The 19,840-nt window shown below is 50.8% G+C and overlaps 1 protein-coding gene across 8 annotated transcripts; it reads right to left on the bottom strand.

Annotated features, from left to right (window-relative positions):
* Nucleotides 1-8,526: 8,526 nt before the first annotated feature.
* Nucleotides 8,527-19,600, bottom strand: SNX11 (sorting nexin 11). Of its 8 annotated transcripts, none has more exons than XM_059149965.1 (8): nt 19,404-19,593; nt 16,643-16,702; nt 15,619-15,676; nt 14,864-14,950; nt 14,468-14,568; nt 11,192-11,287; nt 10,755-10,967; nt 8,527-10,044 (listed from the first exon to the last, which is right to left on the bottom strand). In XM_059149965.1, exons 3-8 carry the CDS (start codon nt 15,658-15,660, stop codon nt 9,771-9,773), a joined length of 813 nt encoding a protein of 270 aa, XP_059005948.1. In that variant the 5' UTR covers nt 15,661-15,676; nt 16,643-16,702; nt 19,404-19,593; the 3' UTR covers nt 8,527-9,770. The 8 variants fall into 8 exon arrangements, with proteins under 8 accessions (XP_059005948.1, XP_059005946.1, XP_059005951.1 ...); XM_059149963.1 differs by having other exon boundaries at nt 15,619-15,673; nt 19,404-19,592; XM_059149968.1 differs by lacking the exon at nt 14,864-14,950 and having other exon boundaries at nt 19,404-19,600.
* Between the last annotated feature and the right edge of the window lie 240 nt (nt 19,601-19,840).

Raw genomic sequence — 19,840 nt, 5'->3', positions numbered from 1 at the left:
AGGAAGAGTAGGTATCCAGGCCTGGTCAAAAGGGGGATGAAAAAGGAGCAAGGTCAAGGTAACTTCTCCACTCTGCACAGTTCAGGTACCGCTCAGTATCATGGTCATTGGCTTCCAGCGCTTAAAAAAAAATCCCTTAGTGCAATAGTCCCTTCTAAACCTAAAAGCCTGCGTATACCCATATCACTCGCCATTCTGTGGAGGCCTCCAGCAGCCCCATCAGCTGTAGGGTAGCCACCACTCCGATCTCTGACCCTGCTAGCTGGAACACCCCTCAGGAAGAGAAACCAGATTGGCCCTAAAAGATACAAACAAACGGACTCATCCCACTGTCCACCGCCATGGGCTATCTTTGACCTTGTTACTGGCAGAAAAAGATAAGAGCAAGTCTGATGGGTTGATAAGACTATCTCCAGGCTGAAGGGCATCCTCTGAGAACATTCTACAACAGAGTTTTTGGAAGCACTGGGTTCCTACAGCCTCTCTGAAGCGAAGCAGCAAAACTGCTCTCCACTTCGTTCAGCAGCCACTATCTTTTTTTTTTTTTTTTTTAATTTATTTGACAGACAGAGATCACAAGTAGGCAGAGAGGCGGGGGGGGGGGGGAGCAGGCTCCCCGCTGAGCAGAGAGCCCCCAATGCGGGGCTCAATCCCAGGACCCCGGGATCATGACCTGAGCTGAAGGTAGAGGCTTTAACCGACTGAGCCATCCAGGCGCCCCCAGCAGCCACTATCTTAACCAACAGCTTCAGAAAGCAACTGGCTAATCGGATTACCACTTCTGTGTTTGACCCCACTAACCAAATCCCCACCTTAGTGCCTGCGACTAACTGGATAACCGGAGCATGAGACCACATTAACCGACCACAGTGTTAACCAACCACAGCGTCTGTGGCTTCTTAATAGCCACTGATTGCTCTGGCATCTGACATTGGAGAGGGAGGCTTTTTGCCTCTCCTGATTTTATGTAAAGGAAGGAGAAAAGAAAGGTGAGGTCCTAAATTTAAGAAGCAAATGTATAGGGCGCCTGGGAGACTCAGTCGGTTAAGCGTCTGACCCTTGGTTTCGGCTCAAGTCACGATCTCAAGGTCACGAGCTCTGAACTCCTGCCGGGAGTTTGCCTGAGATTCCTTTCCCCTCCTCTCCCTCTCCCTCTCCCTCGGCCCCTCCCTTCTGCTCCTGAGCCTCTGCCTCCCTGCGCATGCTCTCTCTCTAAGATAAATAAACAAAATCTTAAAAAGAGGAAGCCCCAGCAACAAAGTAGAAGGGCACCTGGCCAGCTCAGTGGGTGAAACATGTGACCCTTGATCTCATAGTTGTGGGTTTAAGCCTCACATGAGGTGTAGAGATGACTAAAAAAAAAAAAATTAACCAAAAAAGCAGCAAATGTGTATCTGCCTTTTACAGATAAATGATAATTTACCGAGCACTAGCTGATGTCCAATGGATGATCTGACCCGGGGTGGGCACGGTTAGGCCTGCGTTGTCCACGCTGGTATCTGAAAACACTAAATGCTCTGAAAGCAGTCTTTCAGCTCCGTCTCCTTAAAAATAACTGTTTTCCCAGTGTGGCTTCTTTGTCATCCGTATAGCAGAAGAGCACAGACATTGCTTTGCAACCACCTCAATACTAAATTTCCCCACTGTTGTATCTCTGAGAACTCCGTACTTAATTCAAAACCAACTGCACCTTTTCCTCTGGCAAATAAAAATGGGAAAGAGAAGGGGGTTCCTATTGCTTCTCCTTCCTGAGACCCAGACTGAGACCCATCTGAGAGAGCAATGCCCAAAGGTGTAACCGACAGAGATGCCCGCACTCCCGCTGGAGACAGAGGCCTCGTGAGGAACTGCCTAGATTTCGCGTTCTCATTCCCTTTTCAGCCCTTCAATTTGCCCAGTTGCACCACCTCATGGGTCTCGGGGTCTTTGAGAATGGCAGAGCTGAGGACCTGAAAGGGGTGGCCTTGGACAAAAATCACAGGAAGTCTGCCGGGGAAGAGCAAATGCAGTGAGGGACTCTGGAAATTCTCAGTCCGCTGCTTTGCGTCTTGAATCAGTCGAGTTGTGCCGCCGTTAGACACGTCCGGTGACACATTTTCAAATTCTGCATTCCATGCCCGGCACTTGCGTCACAGCAAAGCAGCGGTGTCCATGCAAGGAGCGAGAGAACCGCCGCCCCCCACCACCACCAGTGGCGGGGGTTGTGGGGGGAACTCACCTCTGCCCTAAAAACTGGTCAGAGAAGTATAGAGTTGAAGAGAAGCAAGAAAAGAAGGCAAAGTAGGAGTTTTTTTGTGGTGGGTTTTTTTGTTGTTTTTTTTTTTTCATCTTAAGAACGAAACTCTCAGATGGGAGGGACAGAGGTGCTTTCATCTTTGGCCACCAGGAAGCCCTCCCCACAGATCTCCCCCTGCCACCCCAGAGGGGCTTGGAAGGATAAATCTTACGTGGCTTTGACTTGCTAATTCCCGAAGCCCTGCGAAATCTGTGGCGCTGCCTTTAGAAAAAGCAGCCGTCTACACAGAGGATTATCCCCACTACACAGCCCAGTGGTTCGGACTCATTTTCTAGTTTGTAGATTACCTAGTCCCTTGCTCCTCCCCCTTCCCTCCTGCCCCGCTATTGCCTTCGGTGTAGAATTTACCAGAGATTGGGTAGGGAGTTTCAAACTCTCAACTAAAAAGAGATTTTTCTTCACAGGATTCAAATTGTTCTATTTCCCTGTGCAAAACTAAGTGTTCAGAAAATATGCCTCTTTTGCTGGGGGGGGGGGGTTGTTGTTGTTATTAGTAGGAACCGATGACCATTCTTTTGCAACTCATTAGGATTCAATTAATGATACACTTTAAGACGCAGCCCATTTTGTACAAAGTCTTTTATAAATGCAACGCCTCCCCCGCAAAAACAAAACAAAACAAAACAAAACCAACAACAATGGTATTAGAGGAAACTGAAGTAGAATGAGTAGGGTGACCATATAATTTATTTTCCAGAGATGCTTTTGAGACTGAAAGGGAGAGTTATTGGTAATTGATGCCAAGACCGCAGGTGTAAACCAGGATCAGGGGTCACCCCAGAAATCAGGCAAAATGAGCTGTCCAGTCACATGGGGAGCGGGCCGTAGAGAGACTACCAGGCTCTCCGGGTTGCAACATTGGGCAATGTGCCTTCTAATGAAGACCTCCCCTGCCGGCCTGGCTCCTAGGCAAGCCCTGCCAATGAGGCTTTCTTTCCCTGATGCCCAGGCTGCTCTGAGAGGCCCAGTATCTTTGGCATCACACGGCTGCTGGGGCTGGCCGGCTGTCAGCCGCTGTGTGTGTGTTCAGTTCCCTCGTGGGGCCCCATCACAGCCTGCCACCCCTCCATCTGGCAGGGGGCCACGGAGGGAAGCTCACTTGCAGCACGGGGCGACAGTATGCCACTTCCTTGCCTCCTGTGACAGGAGTGAGTTCCAAGAGGCTTCTAGTGCTGGTCCTCAAAGAGGGCATCTGGTTCTACCGCAGACGCTCTTAACCTGATGGTGAGCAGCTGGGCCTCTCTTGTGCCCATCATCAGCTCACGGAACAGAAAACAGGCCATAAACACTCCCCTTTCACCAACAGTCAGCCGGCCTGGCATCTCTCTACCATGAAGCCCCCAGGCGGCACCTGCTCCCACCTACACGTATTGGACGCCTCCCACGGGGCCAGGCGGTGGGGCTGACTGTGGGCTTCCTCTGCCTGTCACTGGCACAGCCCACCTCAGGGCAAATGCCTAGCATCTGGAGACTGTAGATCATCTTGAAGGCAGTGCAGGGGAAGGTGGGAGGGGGCGGCAGTGGGGGCGGTGCAAAACTTGGAGCTTATTGTGTCACCTGTGAGTGCCAACTCCCTCAACCTGGCACTCCTGGGGCCTGGCATTTGGGGCCAGGTAACTTTATGTTGTTGGGGACATGGCGGTATGTTCAGCAGCACCCCTGCTCTCAACCTACTAGATGCCGGTAGTACCCACCCCACCCCACCCCTGCCTTGTGCTGACCACCAAAGCTGTCTCTAGCAATTGCCAAGTGTCCCCTGGGAACAAAGTCACCCCTGTCTCTGGGGGTCATTTGTGTGTTTAAGACCAAGCATGGAGAAACTGCCCTACCTTCTAGAAGTTTGTACTTTTAGTCACTGGATTATAGCACTGGAGAGAGGCTTACTGCTGGGTTGGGAAGACCCAGAGTAGAAATGCCATGGATTCCTCAGGGTTTAACACTCTGCAAACCACAGCCCAGGGGCCACAAGCCCCTGCAGACATTTGAGGGCCTGCAGAGGCACAGATTTGCACCACAAAAATGGTATTTGGGGTATTTTCGAATGAGTAAGCCCAGAATTGCCAGGTTAAAGAGCTGCAGGCCACCAAGTCCCTCACATCTAGAGCTCTGTGGTTACACTCCTTGTTTCCCTTTTCCGTGGCAGAAATCTTAAAAGGGGAGCCCTGAAACTCTTATCAGGACCTAGTGAAATGCCGTGTTCTGCTTCAGAGCAGGAGACCAGGGGTGTCACCCCACGGAGAGGGCAGCAGCTGCTCCCGGGAGCTCTGGTTCCCCATGCCTGGCACTGGTGCAGGCTGGTGCGGGGCTGACTGCAGCCCTCAGGCAGAAGTAGGGAGGCTCAGGACAGATGTCACTTCCCAGTGGCTGCAGCCATTAACCTTCCTGCTCCTCCACGTTAGTTTTGAAGGGGAAGTTTTCTTATACAATGTAACTCCTAGGAGCTTTATCAAGAACCAAAAAAGTAAAACCCAGCCAAAACCCACGGCCTTCTCGGGAGGCCAAGATAGGACGAGGGGTCCATTGCCTTTGTTGGTTTTGCCTGCACTGGCCAGACAGCAAGGCCATTGGTGGCCCTGGTGCCAGCCAGAGCCCTGACGATTCTGCCTCCCATGGGCCCCGAATCCGAGGCACCTGGAAGGGTTATTAGCAGGATTGGAACTCATCCCTCTGCTGGGACTAGATCATAATTACAGTAATTTTCTAACAGAGCTGGGCAGTAGGACTGTTTAATCAGCATCTGACTCCCTTGTGCTCCCAGCCCTCATCACTCAAGGAGAGGAGTGGGCTGGCTCTTAAAGAGACAGTGCCCGCCTTCCAGCGCTTCGAACAGATGTGCCCTAATTGGTAGAATATATCTAAGTCTCGTAGCTTATAGCAGGCAGGTTGCATTGCCTCCAACAAACCGCCTCAGGCTCTCACTATTCTGGGCCTTCTGCTCAAGGGACCTGGGTCAAGCTTCTGGTAGGCCTGGCTTCTCACATCAACGTAGCCTCCCGGGGAAGCACATACACAGGGCTGGGGCACTTATGGAAAGATCTAAACTAGCTGGCCCCTTCGATATGGATGGTATGAAGAGGTGCTTGGCTGAAGTTGGGACATAAGCCGCAGATAAGGAATTTTGGCTGGGGGTTTTCCCATAATCCAGAGATTGCGGAAGCATCTCATGTTCCTGCCTTCCATGGCGGGGGGGGGGGGGGGGGGGATTAAAAAAAACCCTTAAAGACTTTCAGACAGTCTCTGAATTCTCACACTTTGGCTTTCCCATCCCTCCCTATTATTCCTGCCCCTTTCCCTGCTGAGTAAGTCCCCCTTCATTTGTCTCCTCCTGTGCTGGTGGAAGTGGACCAGGCCTCCCCCGAATGGAAGGGATGGAAAATCATTCACCTTGCTCATTGACTCGGGAGCATTCTGTCTCCTAAAAAGTGTGGCCTTTGTGCATAAACTGTCCATGTTTACTGTATCTTGAGATTTGAGGTTCCAGCTTTTAACTCCAGATCTAGCCATTTCTAAGGTGCAACTGGTTCTTGCCAAGAAGTTTTTTCTCTAATAACATGCTAGGACTGGCTCGTGCCACCCTGTTGGGAAGTCAAATGCATATTTGGTCTTTACAGCAGCTCCTGAAGGAGTTCTGTAGAGCCGGGAGTGAATGAGAAGAGGTGAGTAGTTGAGGGGGGTGGTGCGGAGTGAGGAAATGAGTAGAGGTGAGTTGGAAGGGGGGCTCCTGAGGCGGGCTGAGGAAACCCTCAGGAAAGAAGGGATCGTGGTAAGGAGGATGGGAAGGGGGATGCTTCTCCACAATTCAGAGAAAGTTTGCTTTGAGCCAGATGATGCCCTCTACAGAGCTGAGTCCCTGCAGGCAGAGGGCTGCCGGGAAGCTTGGCTTAGGATCTGTGCCCAGGCGTGACTGAGGAAGTCACCATCCCACCCCACGCCCGGATAGGCTTGGCTTTGGCTGCGTCTCTGCTGGCGGCTTCCACATCACCGCTCCAGTCTCTGAGGGAATGTTCCGGGGGTCCCCCGTGAGGCAGGCCAGGCGCTGCTCTGTTTCCGTCTCTACCCTCAACCCCACTCCTCATCCTCCTGGCCCACTGTCCTCCCCACGCCTCGGGTGGGAAGAATAGCCAGCGAGAGCTGAGGTGTGAGAACAAATTCATGAACTTCAAGTCCAATCAGGTTGTCAAAGAGTCATGATGGACTCCCAGACCCACCTGCCGGAGTGGGACTGGTCAGAACACAGGACTGCCGAGGAGCTCAGATTTCTGAGAGAAGAGCTACTCGAGTGGACTTCAGTAGTGGGTTTATTCTGGTTTAAAAAAAAAAAAAAATCTGGGGAGGAGGGGCGCCTGGGTGGCTCAGTGGGTTGAAGCCTCTGCCTTCAGCTCAGGTCATGATCTCAGGGTCCTGGGATAGAGCCCCACATCGGGCTCTCTGCTCAGTGGGGAGCCTGCTTCCCCCACTCCTCTGCCTGCCTCTCTGTCTACTTGTGATCTGTCAAATAAATAAATAAAATCTTTAAAAAAATAAAAATTAAAAAATCTGGGGAGGAAACAAGCAAAAACCTCATCTTACAGAGTGGGGAAGTGACTTCCATGAATATGCTCTCCCAGCATCTAAAAACATGCTTCATAGTGGCGCCTGGCGGGCTCAGGCCACAGAGCACAAGACTCTTGATCTTGGGGTTGTGAGTTCAAGTTCCATGTCAGGGGTAGAGTTTACTTGAGAAATAAACGAGAACATCCATTTTAAATTAATAAAAACATGGTTTTTATAAAAACTACCCTCAGCTCAGCTTTGTTTCCTCAGTTAGAAAAGGAGTCTACTACTTGACTTGGCCTCTTCACTGGCCACTGAGGTCAAGTAAAGTGAAGAAAACAGAGTAGACTTATCTTTAAACAAGACCCCCACACACACATACACACACCCGCTGCCACCAAACAACGTGAGACCCCTGAGCATGGGACCACTTCTCTTGGGTAACAAGACAACCAGCCCTGGGCCACAGAAGTGGCGGTCAGGTGGTGACTAAATCAGGCACAGAATCCACCTGGAACCTAAACCCTAACACGAAAATACTTCTGTGCTACAAAAGCCGAGTGCAGCTCAGCCAGCCACCGTCCCCAGGAGCTTCCCACCTTCCCTACACAAGTCAGCGGCCATGGCCGCCAGCCCTTCGAGCACACAGGGACACAGCGAAACGCGAGAGGCCAATGGCACCGCCTGGATGGGGAGAAAAATTCAGCTTTGCTCTCTTCCCTGGTAACTCTAAGCCCGTGTCAGGAAAACTCTTCCCTTCTTAGGACATCTCCCCCCGCGCACACTCTCAACTTGAGCACAGGACGGTGAGGGGACGGCGCCTGGCCTTAGATTAACTGAGCTGCTGTTGTATGCACTGCTGGTAATGGATCATTAAAAAAGCCAGGAGTCAGAAAAATCGCATCCGTGTCTTTGAATGGCTCCTGCTGTCCCAGCAGCCTACCCTGCTGGCAGAACGAGCTGCTGAACACCAACTCCGGGAAGAAAAGGAGAGAACAGAAGAAGGCCAACCCGGCTTGCTGTTTTTTGGCTGAGTAGGGAATTGACACAGACCACCTCCGGCTCCTGTCTGGAAGTTTCTGAGATCAGAGAGCTTCAGGCACAGCTGGGTTCACAGCTGCACCATTTGGAGCATTGGACTCATTAATATTCATGAGTCATCCCCACCAATAGGCAGAGCGGATGCCATTAGCTTAGCATCTGTCGGGTTTTTGTGAGGGTTGTGGATGGAGGGTTTTTTTTTTTCTTCCCCCTCCCTTTTAAATGAACTTCTTTTGACATTTTGGATTTGCCTCTGTAGGTTTTCTCTCCTCGCCTTGCTCGGCTGCATCATCTAAAGGAGAGGCCCAGGGGAGGCGGGCAGGAAAGAGGGAGGAGCCCCCGCCGGGGCTCCGCATCTGCCTGTTGACAAACTTTATTTCTCTCCCAGCACCTGGCACCTCACCCGGGCTGCAGCAGGTAAATTATACCTAACGAGGTTCGTGCCCGCGACGGGGAGGAAAAGCCGGATCCCCGAGCCGCGGAAGGCGGCCCCTCCTCCGGGGCCGGACCGGGCCGCTCGCCCCACGCGGGAGAGCCACAGCGCCCGGCCGTTCTTTCCACGCTGATAAACTCATGATTTATGAAAGTAACTCCTGCCAGCCCTCGCTCCCTCCTCCTCGGCTACAGCTTGTTAGACACAAATGGCAACAACAGTCTTAAATACTTGCATTTTATTTCAGGCCAAAGCCCCTCGACTCCGATCGCAACACCCTGGCAGCCCCCTCACCCCAGCAGAGGCCAGGAGAGGAAGAGCCCAAGGCCGGGGGAGGAAGGAAGGGGGGGGGGGCGGAGCAGGGGGGGCGCGAGAGGGGAGCGCTGAGCAGGCAGGGCGCCGCCGGCGCTCCTCTCCTACCCGCTCGGGCTCTCCGTGGAGAGGAATTATGGCAGCGGGAGGGCAGAATGCCTCATTGTCTGAAGGCGCGTCGTTCCTCATCTCCATCCCCAGAGCCCTCTCTCCAGGCACAAACAAAGCCCTTGCGCCCCATTGGACTGAACAGACGGCCTCCCCGCCACACAGCAGAGGGACACTGTGGGAGCTGAAGCCCTGGGGGCAGGGGGCTGTTACTAAGGGAGAAGGATTCAAAAAAGAAAGGCGCCCATGCCAGCCCTGCAGAAAAGATTGTCACATCTGGGCTTTACAGCCAGAGGAGGTGGTGACAGCCTGGGACAGCCTTTTCTCAAACAAAGCCCCTGAAACTGTTGCCTTTCCTCTGGCTTCCAGGGGTCTCTTCCAGGGCCGGCCGGGAGCCACGTCATGGGTCTAGGGCCCCTCACAGCCAGGCTGAGGGCTGGGGAGAGGCAGGAACCCCCAGGCACGGGAGTCACAGCACCAGTGGGGTCAGTGGTGTTCAAGAAGGAGAAGGAAGCAAGAAGGTGGGAGAACAAACACTCACCACCCTGGCCACGAAAGGAGGGAGGCAAGAGGCCAGCCTCCCGGAAACAAAGTGCTCTAAGGGCCGCAGCAAGAAGCCCGCCAGTGGGAATACGACTACACAACCATTTCCATCGGGTCAGTATTCAACAGGACAGCTTAAAAGCGGTCACTTGCAGGTCCCCCCAAACCAGTCAACCTGAGGCAATGCTCCCACGCCCATTAACAAACATCTAAAGCAACTCAGCTCCTAGGAGAGTAAACACACCACATATTTCTGTGCAAAACCAACAGCCCATGGTGGGCCTTATGCCTAACTTAAAACCGTCCAGTGTAATCCCATGGACGAAGCCTGAGGAGTTGTGGTGACCGACTTCTGTGCCACCAACCTGAGCAGAGGTGACCATTCGACAGTAAGTGGCCCAGACTCCCCAACACCTACCCTGTGCCCCTTTCCCACCCCAGCAAGTCTCCTTGCCGGCATCTTTTCTGCCGCCTCGGAGCAGAACCCAACGCTCGGACCAGAGCTCATTTTTCTAAAACCGTTTCTAACTGCCCAGGGTCCAAAGGCACAGCACGGTCCCCTCCCACGGCCCTTCTCACAGGCTGGGGAGCAGAGGCGTCCTCGTCAGGTCTTGCAAAATCACAGCATGACGGCGAGGGGGAGGGAAGGAGAGGGGGGCTTTCCAAGGAAGGAGCTTCAGAGTCAACAACGGGAGCCCACACCCCGAAATGGTCCTGTTCCTCCCTGGGAGGTGGGGAGGGAGAGCTCCTCCTGCCGGATCTTGGAAGAAAGCAGCAACTGGCAAAGAATGAGAAAAGAACAAGGGCATGAACAGATAAACAAAAATCAGTGGATAAGCCTCGTGAACAACCAACCAAGGTGGTAAGGCCATGCAGATGGAGTATGATTTGGCCGCAAAAAGGAAGGAAGTGCTGACAGGCACAAGAGTATGGGTGGACCCTGAAAACATGCTGAGGGAAAGAAAGTCGTCCCGAACCACCACACACAGGACTCCGCTTGTGTGAAGTGTCCAGAACAGGCAAATCCGCAGACTCAGAAAGTGGATTAGTGGTCACTGGGGTTAGGAGGTGGGGAAAACAGCGTGTCACTGCTGACAGGTACAAGGTTTCTTTGAGGGTGATAAAAATTGGAGTGCTAAGTTAAGAACTACTGAATGATACATTCCAAGGGTGAATTTTATGGTATGTAAATTACATCTCAATAAAACTGTCACTTTGACATAGGGAGGGGAGAGGAATAAAGAACAAGCTAAGCCTTCTCTTCTTTCCCCCCGGGTTTCGACAGTAGAGCCCGCTACCCAGGGATGGGTTAACCCAGACGCTCAGGCCCTGCCACGTGAGAGAACCACACACAGGGAGGACGAGGCCTCTTCTGAGAGCATGAAACGCTGTGAGGGCACTTCCTCTATCAAGTGGACACCTCACTGGCCCAGGTAACAGTAATCCTAGCCCCCAGTGCCTCAAAAAAAACAAGAGAGCTCTCGTTACCTCTTTGGCTGGTCTCCCTTAGCCAGGTGAGAGGAGCCCTGCCTCTCTTCCTGGACCCAGCCACAGTTGGACATAGCATAGTGGAGAATGGCGTCAGACACGGTCATGGGGCTTCGGCCCTGGACGCAGGCTTCTATCTCGGGCACCGAGAGCTGGCTTTGTAGGAAGAGGTGTAACTGGCTGTCTGAGAGGAGGACCACACTCTGCAGGACCCTGAGGCAAACACAGGAGGTACAGCACAGACTCACGCTGAGCAACTGCTGTCCTCAGCCCCCCGCCCCCTGAAGGGCTTCCGGCTTGAGCAAGCACTGAAGGCATGGATGGGGGTGCAGGAAAGGCCTATCTATTTGAAGGGGCCATCCTGCCCGATACCTTCCCCTCTCCCCTCTCCCCTCCCGCACTCAGGAGGCAGGTACTAGCCCACTCCGTCTACTCACTTTTCCAGAAAGTGCTGCAGACCTTGTCGCCGCTTCTCAATGAACTCATCAGAGCTGCCAAAGAAGGTTGATTTCCCAGGAAGTTCAGGTACAGGCCTGTGGATCACATAATGTAACACCCAAGATAAATGTAACATTTAAAGACAGCCATTCTGCCCACTGAGCAAGGAAATCCCCTAAGAAGAGGCACAAATCAAAACAAATAGGTTTTTAAAAGGGGGCTGGGCAGGGCTAATACTGACCGCGTGCCATGTGTTAGGCACCGTGCTAAATGCTTTACAAACCTTATTTCATTTACTCCTCCCCAAAACCCTATGAAAAACCTATTGATGTCCCCATTTCAGGTGTAAGGAGGTAGAATCAGAGAAGTTAAGTAAATTTCCCAGTGTCACACAACTAGTATCCAAACCCAATCCAAGCCCTCTCGGATTGGAAGAGGTCTTGATTTACATACAAGGACCCCATGTGCTCCATGCTGCCATGTACAAGTTTCTCCATTTTCAAAATAAGAGCTTATGGGTCTCCTGGGTGGCTCATTCGGTCAAGTGTCTGCCTTCAGCTGAGGTCATGATCTAAGGGTCCTGGATCGAACCCCGTATCAGGCTCCCTGCTCATCGGGCTTTCTGCTTCTCCCTCTCCACTGCCCAGCCTGGCTCCCCCATCCGCCCACTCATACCCTCTCTCATTCACTCTCTTTCTCAAATAAATTTAAAAATAAGAGCTTGGGGCGCCTGGGTAGCTCAGTGGGTTAAGCCTCTGCCTTCAGCTTGGGCCATGATCTCAGGGTCCTGGGATGGAGCCCCGCATCGGGCTCTCTGCTCAGTAGGGAGCCTCCTTTCCCCTCTCTCTCTCTGCCTGCCTCTCTGCCCACTTGTGACCTCTGTCAAATAAATAAATAAAATCTTAAAAAAAAAAAAAAAAAGAGCTGATGGTGGGAGTGGGTTTTGTAAACATTGTAGAATTTTTTTTTTTTTTTAAAGATTTTATTTATTTATTTGACAGAGATCACAAGTAGGCAGAGAGGCAGGCAGAGAGAGAGAGAGAGAGAGGGAAGCAGGCTTCCTGCGGAGCAGGGAGCCCGATGCGGGGCTCGATCCCAGGACCCTGAGATCATGACCCGAGCCGAAGGCAGCAGCCCAAACCACTGAGCCACCCAGGCGCCCCTAGAATGTTTTTTTTAAAAGATTTTATTTAGGGGCGCCTGGGTGGTTCAGTGGGTTAAGCCTCTGCCTTCAGCTCAGGTCATGATCTCAGGGTCCTGGGATCGAGCCCCGCATCGGGCTCTCTGCTCGGTGGAGAGCCTGCTTCCCCCTCTCTCTCTGCCTGCCTCTCTGCCTACTTGTGATCTCTCTCTCTGTCCAATAAATAAATAAAATCTTTAAAAAAAAAAAAAGATTTTATTTATTTATTTGATAGAGATCACAGAGCCAAAGGCAGAGGCTTTAACCCACTGAGCCACCCAGGCACCCCAACAATGTAGAATTTTTTTTTTTAAATATATATTTTTTATTTGACAGAGATATCACAAGTAGGCAGAGAGGCAGGCAGACAGAGAGGGGAAGCAGGCTCCCTGCTGAGCAGAGAGCCCGATGCGGGGCTCAATCCCAAGACCCTGAGATCATGACCTGAGCTGAAGGCAGAGGCTTTAACCCACTGAGCCACCCAGGCGCCCCTAGAATTTTTTTAAAAAGATTTCATTTGGGGCACCTGGGTGGCTCAGTGGGTTAAGCCTCTGACTTTGGCTCAGGTCCTGATCTCAGGGTCCTGGATCAAGCCCTGAATCAGGCTCTCTGCTCAGTGGGGAGTCTGCTTCCCCCTCTCTCTCTGCCTGCCTCTCTGCCTACTTGTGATCTCTCTGTCAAATAAATAAATAAAACCTTAAAAAAAAAAAAAGATTTTATTTATATATTTAAAAAGAGCAGGGACAAAATAATAAATAAATAAAAATAAATAAATAAAAAGAGCAGGGGGAGGGACCGAGGGAGAGGGAGAGAGCATCTCAAGCACACTCTGCACTGAGCCAACGCAGGGCTCAATCTCACCACCCTGAGATCAGGACCTGAGAGGAAATCAAGAGTCAGATGCTTAACCCACTGAGCCACTTGGTGCCCCTCACATGCTTTGAATTTTCTAAAAGCAGCTGCGTGGCAGCAAGGCATCCACAAACTCTTTCAATCTCCCTAGCTTCTATTATGAACATATTTTTAAAAAAACAGGCCAGGGGTGCCCGGGTGGCTCAGTCTGTTAAGTCTCCCGCTCTTGATTTCATCGGAGGTCATGGTCTCAGGGTTGTGAGATCAAGCCCCACATCTGGCTCTGTGTTGGGCACAGGGTCTGCCTGGGATTCTCTCTTTCTCTCTCTCCTTTGCCCCTCTCCCTCAGTTCACACTTTCTCTAAAAAAGCAAAGCAAAACAAACAAAAGAAGAGAATGCAGAATCTGTCAGAAGTTTCAACTGGCTTTGAGGGCCTGACCCATGACAGCAGCCTCGGCAGTCCCACATGTTAACTAACCAGCTTGGTCACCCCCAGACCCCGCTCCCAGGGCATTCAGTGACTGTCCTGCAATGGAATCACTGTTCTACAGTGTCTCCAGTTTAGGACTTATTTGGGGTGGTTTAAGTGAGGAGTGAACATTACTGCTTTTCATAAGACTTTCAGTCTGTTATGTCTCTGGAGAAAGGTCTCTGCACAAAAAAGAAAAAAAATTAACATTTATATTACATGTCAAATGGACAGGAACACCACCGGTCACATAAATCCAGGTGCTAACGAGTTTCTGATCACGAGTGATACGCATATATAAAATGCTAGCAGTACATTTGTGTAGCCCTAGATGAAAATGCATATAAAAAAGGAAAAGTATTTTTTATATTTCTATGACTTTGTTCAGTCAAAATACTAGAACTCTGTCTTTTTCTTTTTTTTAAAGGTTTTATTTATTTATCTGACAGACAGAGATCACAAGTAGGCAGAGAGGCAGGCAGAAAGAGAGGAGGAAGCAGGCTCCCCACTGAGCAGAGAGCCAGATGTGGGGCTCAATCCCAGGAGCCTGGGATCATGATCTGAGCTGAAGGCAGAGTTTTAACCCACTGAGCCACCCAGGCGCCCCTGTCTTTACTTTTTCCACTGACTCGAAAACATAATTTAAGAACCCATTTCTCAATTTCCTAAGTGCCTAACATGCTGCCAAGTTTTCTTTATTGTAAACTCTGGTTCTTGTGTATGCCCCCAAAAAGCCAGTCTCAGACCCAAGAAAGAAACAAAAGCAAACTCACACCAAACCAGCATTTCTCTGGAGCTGCTTTCTCAGCCACACGAACTCACGGTAGCGGCGACGCACACAGGACGTTTTGGCAGTGAAGGCCTTGCTGTTGGTCTACAGGAGGAAGTACATGAAAAAAAAAAAAAAAACCCAAGTAGAAAAAGACCAGATTTACTCCTCATCGTCACATTCACAGAGGACCCAACCCACCAGGTCCCATCCTGAGCAGGGGCTACGGGCCAGCAGGCAGCCTGAGAGCAGATGTCCCGCCGACCCCAAGCTCATTCCTCCCCGCCCTCCTTTTCTTCAGGCTCAGGACAGTCAAAACATCTACCAACGGGTTCTGCCTCAGCACCAGCCCTCAGCCCCAGAAGGGGTTGACCCCAATACAGAAGTCTGAAGCACTTACGTGGAGAAAGATCTTATAATCCACGTAAGAATTCCAGGAGCCCTCATTCTGCACGCGGGGGTCCTGAACACGCACAGTGATCACCTCCTAGAGGTAAGAAAGGCTCCTTCAGCTCACCCACACAGTGAGCCAGCTTGGATAACATAGGCTGCCAGATTTTCCCAATCAGTACCAACCTTCATTCATGTATTCGTTCAACTCAACAAATATTTACTGACCACCCACTATGTCAGACACTGTTCTGAAGCACTGGGGGCAGAACACGAACAAGAGACAAAAATCCTCGCCCTAGTGAACCTCACATTCAGCTGCATTCCAACGAATGGAAACGTTAGTCAAAACAGAACCTTGGGGCGCCTGGGTGGCTCAGGGGGTTAAAGCCTCTGCCTTCGGCTCAGGTCATGATCCCAGGGTCCTGGGATCGAGCCCTGCATCGAGCCCTGCATCGGGCTCTCTGCTCAGCAGGGAGCCTGCTTCCCCCTCCCTCTCTCTCTGCCTGCCTCTCTGCCTACTTGTGATCTCTGTCTGTCAAATAAATTAAAAACAAAACAAAATAAAACAAAACAAAACAAAAAACAGAACCTTATTTCCCAGGAATGGCTTTTCTGCAGATTTCCACCTCCTGCCTTCATTTTGAGCTCATCAGAACCCCCAAGGTATTACTGTCGTTAGAGTACCATGGAGCAATGATTGGCGTCTTTCCTCAAATCCAAATCAAACCTTACCCAACTGTTTCCTGGAGACCACATGCTTACCTCCAACTCTTGGTTTTCCAACATCCTACACCCAAAGCCCATTGGAAGAAAACATCTGCTGGGGGAGAGAGGACAGGGGAACAAATCATGGTTAGCATGCTTCTATTCTTATCACTCTTTATCAAGAAAATTTTCATTGACCCACCCCCCACCTCCCCCGGGGAAAACCCAGGCACCGTTTTTTGGGGTTTTTGTGTAAAACTTAAGAGGAAGCAAAAAAAAATCCCCTTGCCTTTGCCCAGTGCCAAGCTAAAAGCCCCAGGGGAATTGCCTGCCCTCGCAGACCACAGCCGGGACCCTCAACCAGGCCACCTCTAGCTAAAGCATGTTTGGGTCCGTGCAGCGCTCACCTCAGGCAGGGGGAAATTGCAAAATGGGATGTCAAACCTTTCTGCCTGAGGGCTGCAGGTGAAAGCTGCAGTCCTGTGGGCCTACAATACGCCTCTGCAAGTGTGCCTCACAGCGCCCCCTTCTGGAGGTTTAGAGACAACCAAGCCCCACAAATATCCGTGCCCTGAAGTCTCTTTGTCTTGCTAAACAGTCCTACCCAGAGGTAAATAGTAGAGCTGGAGAGTTCCTGGAGCACCTGAAAGGGTTGCCCGGTTGCGACCTTCCCTTATCTAACCTGTCCTCCCAAACCCAAGCCAATGGTTCCAATCATTTCCTCTCTCGACATGCTATCTGGTTTGCACCTCTGCCGAAGCACCCCACAGCTGCATGGGTCGGCTCGGGATGTTTTCCGCTCCTTTGTAAAGATTCATTAAAGCCTAAGCCCCTGATTTCCCCCAATGTGGCCGTTTACATGTGCAGCGACATAGCCCACTCCGACAAGGGGACCATGAAGCCTCCAGCGCAGGGTTACTCCAGTCCAAAGGGGCCCATGATGTCACCTTCTGTTAAAATACAGCACTAATCTTGTTACTCCTAGAACCACTTCAACAGCATCCACCCTGGCGGCCGCCTCCACCCCCTTATCCTCTCTTAAGAGCGGAACAATAAGGTTTAATTTCCCTTTCCAATTTACCTTGAAATGAAAACTGACTTCAGCCAATATGTACTGCCAACAAATGATACAGGCTGGCTCCTGGGAAAACAAGACCATCTCAAAGCTCTCCCTCTCCTCCCCCCATGCCCATTCACACACCCACTCATTTTTACAGTCCTACAATTAATTTTAAACACATTCTCTTATTAGTTCTGCCTTACCATTAGAACAGTGTGTAATGAGTTCCCTTCTATTTGATGTTTTGCTAACACAAGGCTAATGTTTCAGGAGAAGCGGAACTCATTTACACCACGAAATTAGCAGAGCAAAGAGCTTTCCCAATTCCTTCCAGTATACCAGAAGATCCCTCCACACACAGCCACTGCGCACAGAGACAAAACCTCCCGGTAGATGACCGGGCTACACCATTGAGCAAACTAGAGGTTTTGTGACTGTGATACCAGCTTTGTACTTTTGCTGACAATCTGATTTTTCATCTGCTGCAGGCACCGTCACAAAGGGGTCCCGAACTGAAAGGAAATTCCAATTCCTTAGCAACCAATGTGTAACATGCCCTATATAAGCCATCAAATGGCTGTGACCAAAAAGAACAGCTCAACTTGTGAACGATTAACCTCCTCAGATTAAAAAAAAAAAATTTTCTGGGACGCCTGGGTGGCTCAGTTGGTTGGACAATTGCCTTCTGCTCAGGTCATGATCTCGGAGTCCGTGGATCGAGTCCCGCATCTAGCTCCCAGCTCCACGGGGAGTCTGCTTCTCTCTCTGCCCTTCTCCTCACTCATGCTCTCTCTCCCTGTCTCTCTCTCAAATAAATAAATAAAATCTTTAAAAAAAAAATTTCTTTCTCTTCTCTTTTCAGTCATTTGATAAATTGCCAGCACGGAAGCAGAGAGTTAGATATTCTGACGTATCTTTTCCTAAAAGTAACGATGGGAAAGATGACAAGGAAATCACAGACATCCACACACTCAGTGGGGCTCACACATCTATGCCTTGAAAGGTTTGCCAAATTTAGGACCATAATTTAGTGACTAAGTGGTCGTCATTCACAGGTTCAAGAAGAGTGTCTAGGGCCCTGAACCACCTTCAAGCGCAAGTTTCTCTCCTTTCCTTTAGGGCTAAAACCACTGAGAAACAAATAGCTATAAACTGACTTTAATACACTGGCTTAAAAAAAAAAAATCTTGGGGCGCCTGGGTGGCTCAGTGGGTTAAAAAGCCTCTGCCTTCAGCTCAAGTCATGATCCCAGAGCCCTGGGTTGAGCCCTGAGTCAGGCTCTCTGCTCAGCAGGGAGCCTGCTTCCCCCTCTCTCTGCCTACTTGTGATTTCTCTCTGTCAAATAAAATCTTAAAAAAAAACTTAGCACCCCCCCCAAGATGTTGTATTCTTAAATGTAAGTTGAAAGGGCATTAACAAAGTTCCCACTGTAACTTTCCCTTAAAAACACTGGACAAGGGACGCCTGGGTGGCTCAGTTGGTTAAGCAGCTGCCTTCGGCTCAGGTCATGATCCCAGCGTCCTGGGATCGAGTCCCACATCGGGCTCCTTGCTCTGCAGGGAGCCTGCTTCTCCCTCTGACTCTTCCTTCCACTCTGTCTACCTGTGCTCGCTCTCACTCACTCTCTCTCTGACAAATAAATAAATAAAATTAAAAAAAAAAAAAAAAAAAAAAAAAAAAAAAAAAACAAACACTGGACAATGGAACAAATTCAAAAACCTAGATTCCCAAGTCATAATTTCTAGCAATTAGCATTCTCCATCAGCTTCCTCCACATAAATGCCACTCCCCAGGAGGAAATGAAGCTAAGTTCCGCCCGTGGAAGGCAAGAAGGAAGTTCCTTAAGTTAGCTCCTGATCTGGGAGATGGATCCTCCTCATTCAAATAAGGGTAAGTCAGCGATCCTCTCAGCTACGTATGCATCTCACTCTGCACTAACTACAACTCCTGGGTCCTTCCAATCACATCTGAAGTTTACTTTCTCCACCTGTACCACCACCAACCTCTCTGGTAAGAGCCCAACTGTTTGCTTTTTATAATGTCGATTCCTTGTAAAGTTCTCCTATGTCCTAAAAATTCAAGATAGCGATTCAAGGCTTTCACATCACCATTTTCACTTTCATTTAAACTACTTTTAAAAAGGCTAAAAAAAATAGGGTGATAAAAGTCAATTGAGCCACCAAGACTCCTATTCCTCCTTACTCATTCTTGAGCCATTGGAGCCTCATGGCAACTCAAAAAGCTCTCCTTCCTAAACACCCACAGGTGGCACAGGATGCTTCCTTTTCTGACCAAGTTCTGTATGTTCCCAACCAAGCAGCTCCACTCCATCCTTCAGTCCGTCTGTAACTTGCCACTCCTTACACTTGGGAGGTAAGTCACAAAGGCGATTACAGTCTAGCGCCAGAGCCCGCCTCTCTGTCCCATAAAATACTTGTCACTGGACCTAGCCCGAGCTGTTTCGGTTCATGTCGCCAAACTCCGGCCACTCCACCTCCATTCTTCACGCACGAGGGGGAAAGGGGCCCCACGACCCTCCTTCTCCTTTGACTATTAAGCTTAGGCAGTGGAAAGGAAAGATACTTTATACTTTAAAAACAAATGAAAAAGCCGGGTTTCCTTCCTTTGATCCAGAGCAAGCACCCGCCTTTGTCCCGGGAGGTGAGACAGCCTCGTCCCTAAGATGTCAAGCGAGCTCACTATCCCCAAACGCCACTACTGACGCTCAAGCCCTACTGGAGAGCAGCACCCATTCCCCGCGGCCCCGCCCACGACCCCTCACCTCAGAGCAGCACACACGCCCCAGAGCGACACCGCCCGCGCCACACCATATAGCCAGAGTCTCGGCTTCTCCTTCCGGGTGAGTGGCCGGGGCCCCGGTGCACGACGGGAGAAGGCTCCCGGCCACGCCAATCCCGGGTGTCCAGGACGCCCCGCCCCTCCAGGCCCGAGCTCTCGGAGGCGATCCCTGTTCGAGAGGCGCTGCGCTCGGCCCCGCCCAGGTCCCGGCCGGAGTCCGGATCCCCCGACACTCACTTGGGACACTGGAGGGTGGACGCGGGAGGGGAGCGGAGAGTGGGCTCTAGCGGCCAATCCGGAGCCGTGGCCCGCCCATCGTTGTCGGGCCCAGCCAACCAGGCCCAGGGAGTGTTATTAAAGGTCCAAAGGAGGGTCCACTCGGCCAAGAAGTGTCAGGAGGCTGGCTGTGCTCTCTCTGTC

Source organism: Mustela lutreola, chromosome 15 (assembly GCF_030435805.1).
Source record: "Mustela lutreola isolate mMusLut2 chromosome 15, mMusLut2.pri, whole genome shotgun sequence".
NCBI classification, from domain to species: Eukaryota; Metazoa; Chordata; class Mammalia; order Carnivora; family Mustelidae; genus Mustela; species Mustela lutreola.
Note: the sequence above shows the minus strand (reverse complement) of the source record. Positions and strands in the feature narration are given on the sequence as shown.

What these genes read in the sequence shown, in the direction of transcription:
- SNX11 (XM_059149965.1), bottom strand. Translation starts at nt 15,660, where the DNA reads ATGGGCTTTGGGTGTAGGATGTTGGAAAACCAAGAGTTGGAG. An exon ending in ATTATAAGATCTTTCTCCAC is followed by an intron (nt 14,569 to 14,863) that starts GTAAGTGCTTCA and finishes TTCCTCCTGTAG; the next exon opens with ACCAACAGCAAGGCCTTCAC. An exon ending in CTGCAGCACTTTCTGGAAAA is followed by an intron (nt 10,968 to 11,191) that starts GTGAGTAGACGG and finishes TGTTTGCCTCAG; the next exon opens with GGTCCTGCAGAGTGTGGTCC.